Below are 5,536 nucleotides of genomic sequence, written 5' to 3'. Positions count from 1 at the left end.
ACCAGCCTGGAATGGAAAGCCTGAGAGAAATAAATAAGTCCGGGATGGGACAGGGAGCGGCTCACCTTCCTCGGGGCCCAGCCAGCACTTAACCACCAAATTTAAAAAACCCCACTTTTTTTCCCCTTCCCCATGGTCTGGGAAATAGGAAAAGCAGCACGTACCTTTTCCAGGGTGGGGGGAGAAGGGTGTTCTTCATCCCTCCTGAGATCTGCTGTTTTTTTTTTTTTTTCTTTTAAAATAAATAATAATATTAAAAAATCAATACTTTGCCAAAGTAGCAAAGGAGGAGGAAGCTGCTCCAAGGCAGGGAAGGAGCACAGAAATACCTGCCCGGCGCGCCAACTTTTGGATTATTTACTGTTTATTCTATATGACAAAATAGAAGTTTCATCGCCCTTTTGCAGACGAAACAACAACTAATAAATATACCGTGTACATCATTGCGGGGGGTGGGGTGGTAAAGGAAGTTACTGCGATGGACTGCATTTAGAGAGAGATGTACAAATTGGGGTTCGCCTTGGCTTTTTTAATATATATCTTAGCATTTAGCAAATCCACATTAATTACGCAACAAATAAATACACAATAATATTAAGCCCAGAGGCTCTATATCCCTCCCCCACCTCCCATGCTGCACTTTCCTGCCCGGAGATTTCGGAGGATCCGCGCAAACCGGTGTGTCCCGTCCCCCCGTCCCCCCCGCCCCCCAAGTCTATTCATTTCTTTTCTATGCAAATAATAATAAAACGATGCCATCCGAGTCCCAACGCAAACACTCAAACACACACCAGGGACCCCCCGGCTCATCTCAGGGGGTCTAGAAGTGCATTTTAGGGGGTGCCGAGCCTCGGCGAGGGGCAAGGTTTTTCTTTCCGACTTGAGAGCCGGAGCAGAGGTGCCAGAGCATCTTTCCTGGGCAATTCCCAGCCCAGCAGATCAGCAATTCCCTTCTCCCATACGGGCGAGCGGAGAGCGGGGCTGGGACTTCACGTAACTTATTGGGTTTGGGGTGGGTTTTTTTTCCCCCCTTATTTTCCTTTTTTCCTTCTTCACTAGCTTTTTCCCTCCTCCCTCCATTTTTCCTAGGAATATTGTGATTTTTAGAGCTGAGAGGACACGACCCAGCCACTCTGCGGATTTTTTTTTTAAGCCTTATTGGTGGGGTTTTTTCCCCTTGGTAATTTTTCCCTTCGAAGAGCGCACAGGTTAGGACACTTATTAACAACCTAAAGAGCGATACACTAATTTTTTGCATGAAGCTAACAGCGGGGTTGTGTTTTTTTGGTTTTTTTTTTTTGTTGTTTTGGGTTGTTTTTTGTTGGTTTTCTTTTTCTTTTCTTTCTTTCTTTTTTTTTTTTTTTTTTTTTTTTTTGCATACTAATAAGAGATCTCCTTTGTCTGAGGGATTTGTGAGGGTACGGACCAGAGTCCATCCAGCAGCTCCCTCCCTCCCCACCCCAAAATCAAAGTTTCCTCAAGGTAGCTTCCATCAGAAGTGACGAGAAAAAAAAAAAAAAAGAAAAAAAAAAAAGCAGGGGACCCCCCCCATCTCCTGCAATCCCACCTAAAGAGCCTCTTTGCTTTTCAACTTGGAATCTTTCTTCCACTTCATCCTCCGGTTTTGAAACCAGATTTTGATTTGTCTCTCGTTCAGACAGAGGTTGTTGGCGATCTCAATGCGCCTCCGCCGGGTCAGGTATCTGTTAAAATGAAATTCTTTCTCTAGTTCCAGAGTTTGGTAGCGGGTGTAGCTGGTTCGGGAGCGTTTACCGTCCGTTTCTGGGGAAGGAGAAAAAAAGAAAAAAAAAAAGAAAAAAAAGAAGGGAAGACACCGCATGAAAAGCCAAAGCAATTCTGGATGGATTTTAAATTTTTTATTAAAATTTTGATTTTCATGGTAAAACCCGGTTACAAATCTAGGATATACAGAAGTTTGCTGGGGCTGTGGGCACGCAGGGAGTGAAGTAGCCTGAAATCCTTCGTTCCCCAACACCTTCAGCCCCCCAAGTCCCCCCCTTTCTTTCTAAAGCCCAGATCAAACGCATGTAGATGAGCCAGAAGTGAACCTGTTTCCTCTCGGACAATAAGGAAGTCTACAAAGGAGGGAAATATCTTTTCTTGGGGATCTTGTCTTTTTTTCCTCCCCTTCTCAGCCCTGGGAGGGCGGAGGGGGAAAATCTCTCCATGCTTTCCCTCCACCTTCGCTTCTGGTGTCTTTTTTTTTTTTTAAGCTCACCCTCAAAGAACATGTGTATTTCAAGTTATTTTTAACCCCCCTTCCCAAAAAAATGGAATATTGCCTTTTATACACGTTTTGTTTCTATGATCCAATTATGCTGTCATAAATTTGGGCGTATATAGCCTCTAAGCCTTTTAGTGGACAGTTTTACGAGCAATTGATGCCTTAGTCGTAAAATTTACGACCTCAGGTTTTTTATTATTTGCCCCGTATGGCCTATAAAAACCCAAGGCAAAAATCTTGTGAAACAAAAATCAAGAAGTGAAAGTTTTACCATGGCTCATGTGTAGTTTGGTCATCCAGGGGTAAATTTGTGGAGGTTGTTGCTGCTGCAGTTGTGGTCCTCCTTGTTGTGCTGTTTGCACGGGCTCAGCTTTGATTTCACTCGAGCTCTTAGATCTCTCCTCCAGCGCCGTGTTAGCACTCTTCTGACTGTAAATCCCGGGATTTAGGGATGCTTGATCGTCTCTGGCTAAAGGATGCCCTGAAGAACCCATGACCGTGCAGGAAGGTCGCTCGGGGTTAGCTCGGGGGGTTGCCGACATGTCCAAGCCGCTCAGGGAGCTGGCAGCCCCGGAGGAGGGGAGGGTGATGCTTAGATCCAAGCCACTGTAGCGGTACCTGGGTGACTGAACCTCAGGCACACTTCCATAATTTCCATAACTTTGCATGGCATAGGCAGGAACAGTGGGACTTTGCTTATAAAACGAATTGGCGACGTAAGAACTCATGGCGGAGGAGGGGAGGAAAAAAAAATAAAAAAAAGGGGGGGGGAGAAAATTTGGGGAGGGGGATTTTTTCCCTCTTTTTTCTTCTTTTTCCCCCCCTCTGTTTTTTTCTCTTTTTATTCCTTTTTCCCCCTCTTTTTTCCTTTTTTCCTCTTTTTTCTTCTTTTTTTCTCCTCTTTTCTTCCTTATTTTTTCTCTTTTTCCCCCCTTTTTTCTTTTTTTTTTTTTTTTTTCCAACCGCTTTGATTAGGGTGATTTGTGGCCCTTTGAAGTTCAGGGGTGGGGGGGCGCGTTTTGTTCCTCCTAAAGTGCAGAATTTATAGGTGGGGATTCTTCTTTCTTTTTCCCCCTATACGCACTGCCCAAATATGGGATATTTAAGTGGCGTCACGTGACGGCGCCGGCCACTCATCAATTTGCCTTGATGACCCCGGGGCGGGTTATTGATGGGCGCCCGCGGAAGGCGCCGGGGGTGCGCGGGGGAGCGCGGGCGGAGCGCGCCGCGGGACGGCAAGGCGGCAGCGGCACCTAGCGCTGCTCCGCGGCACCGCACCGCCGCTCCGCGCCCCCCCGCGCACCGCGCCGCCCCCCGCGCAGGGCGGCACAGCGCGCAGCCGGCGTCCGGGCTCCCTCAGCGCACCGCGATTTTCAAAAGATTTTTTATTTTATTTTTATTTTCCGCGCAGTTTTCCGCGCTTTATTGCAAAATCGCAGGGCGAAGAATGAACAAAAACCATAAACCAAACAACCTGGGTTCTTTGGTTGGTTTGTTTGTTCGGGTTTTTTTTAATCTCTTTTCTGTGGGTACAACGAGGAGGGGAAGCTCGCAGCAGCGCGTTACCTCCGCATCCTTTTTAATGTCTTTTTTTAATTGCACGAAGATTTGCTGGCTAGGTGGAAGGCAGCGCTATCCCCCGCGGTGTTTGCCAAGGTTTTGGGTAGCGGTGGCGGTCGGGGAAGCTCCTGAGCGTTGTGCAGGGGCTGCTCCTCGCGTATAAGGTCCTCCAATGCGCTAAAGTTTACATTCCTGTTATCTTTCCCCCCTTCCCCCCCCCCCCCCCCCCCCCCGCCCCGCTTTGCAAATTTATTGCTGGCAGAAGCCTGGATCTTCCTTATCTGCTGCTCGCTGGAGAAACCAGCCCCTCTCTTCAAAGGGCACGGCGACTGGGAAATAAATACCTTCAAATCTGAATTTCCAGCCCTCCCTTCTGCTCCGGAGCAGGGCGGGGGTTGTGGTGGGGGATGCGGTGGGAGACGGGCAGCTCGGAGCCCCCCAGCCCGCTCCGGGCTTTGCCTTGCAGACCTGAGCACGTTTTCTTTCTATTCCGTCTCCATTCAACAGCCAGAGAATGCCTTGAATGCGCTGGGTGTTACATATCGCCTTCATTCTCTCTATAGGCGCTGAATTATATATGTGTGGTTGTGGATATATGTTGTGAGTTTTGTTGGTTTGGAGTTTTTTTTGTTGGTTTTTTTTTGGGAGGTTGGGTTTTTCTGGGGGGGAAATTCAGATTGGTTTACACCCATGGAGCCTCCTGCTCCCTGGCCAGGTCCTTACCCTCTTGCAAAACACTCTTGGCGTCTGCTTCTTGGTGCTATTTCCTTGCTTTCTTTCGTTTTAAGAGAGATTTTAATAATTTTTTTCGTCTTTCCTGCGCCTTGTAAATATCGCCTGCACATTCCAGGCTGGAGATGAGCAAAGGATGGGTTGAAAAAATCTCCCCAGGCTGAATTTTTTTTTTTTTGGTCTCCTTTCATATTTTTTTCCTGGTTATGATCACTTAACACCAAATCCTGGTTGTTTGTTAAAAAACTTGAAGGGGGCTAAGCTGCTTCCAGGGAAATATCACCCCTGGCTAAGCGCTACCTACTGAACAGCCCAGCAAATATTAGAGCAGTGACAAAGAGGTGAGAAAAATGCAGGTTTTTTCATCCAGCCTTCGCAATGGTTTATCCGAGCCTGCGATCCACAGCGGCGGGGTTGGTTTCCCAGCGTTATATTCACAATTTCCGTTCTCCTAAGGATGAGTTTCTGGATAAAAGTGACTCCCCCCCCCCCTCCCCCCGGAAAGGTTTATTGGGTCGAAATAAGTCGGGGGGAGTTGGGGGGTGGGTGCATGGGGGTGTTGAAGTGGGTCCTTCCGCAGAGCTGGGGGATTCTCAGCTGTGTAGAGCTCAAATTAAATCAAAATAATAAGAAAAAGAAGCAGAACCTTTGACCTGGTATTTGACTGGGGAGGGTGCAATAAGAAATATATACTGTTTTGAACTTTGGAAATCCATTTTTAATCATGAAGCGAGAGGTATGGCATAGATTCCTGATGCCACCGAACAATACAGTAACAAGACTAATTCAAGGAGACAAAGCAAAATGTAATTTCCCCCCCTCCCTTTTTTTCTTCTTTTTTTTTTTTTTTGGAATACTCTTGAATGAGAGGTACGAAGGAGGGAGAAAAAGGAGAGAGGGAGCTGATTTTCAGGAACAACACACAGAAGATAAGTGAACTTTCTAACAGGCTGTTATCAACACGAAAGGTTTCAACTGAAGCTCAGAGGCCATTCTATA

At 46.9% G+C, this 5,536-nt stretch overlaps 1 protein-coding gene across 1 annotated transcript; it reads right to left on the bottom strand.

Annotated features, from left to right (window-relative positions):
- Nucleotides 1-1,311: 1,311 nt before the first annotated feature.
- Nucleotides 1,312-5,414, bottom strand: HOXC5 (homeobox C5). Its single transcript, XM_080368958.1, has 2 exons — nt 2,517-5,414; nt 1,312-1,782 (listed from the first exon to the last, which is right to left on the bottom strand). The coding sequence occupies exons 1-2, from the start codon at nt 2,971-2,973 to the stop codon at nt 1,568-1,570; spliced, it is 672 nt and encodes a 223-aa protein (XP_080225084.1). The 5' UTR covers nt 2,974-5,414; the 3' UTR covers nt 1,312-1,567.
- Between the last annotated feature and the right edge of the window lie 122 nt (nt 5,415-5,536).

The sequence above is a fragment of the Falco punctatus genome, assembly GCF_963210335.1.
Source record: "Falco punctatus genome assembly, chromosome: 18".
Classification (NCBI taxonomy): domain Eukaryota; kingdom Metazoa; phylum Chordata; class Aves; order Falconiformes; family Falconidae; genus Falco; species Falco punctatus.
The sequence above is the reverse complement of the archived record's forward strand: the minus strand, read 5'-3'. Positions and strand labels throughout refer to the sequence as shown.

What these genes read in the sequence shown, in the direction of transcription:
- HOXC5 (XM_080368958.1), bottom strand. Translation starts at nt 2,973, where the DNA reads ATGAGTTCTTACGTCGCCAATTCGTTTTATAAGCAAAGTCCCACTGTT. An exon ending in CAAACTACACATGAGCCATG is followed by an intron (nt 1,783 to 2,516) that starts GTAAAACTTTCA and finishes CTCCTTCCCCAG; the next exon opens with AAACGGACGGTAAACGCTCC.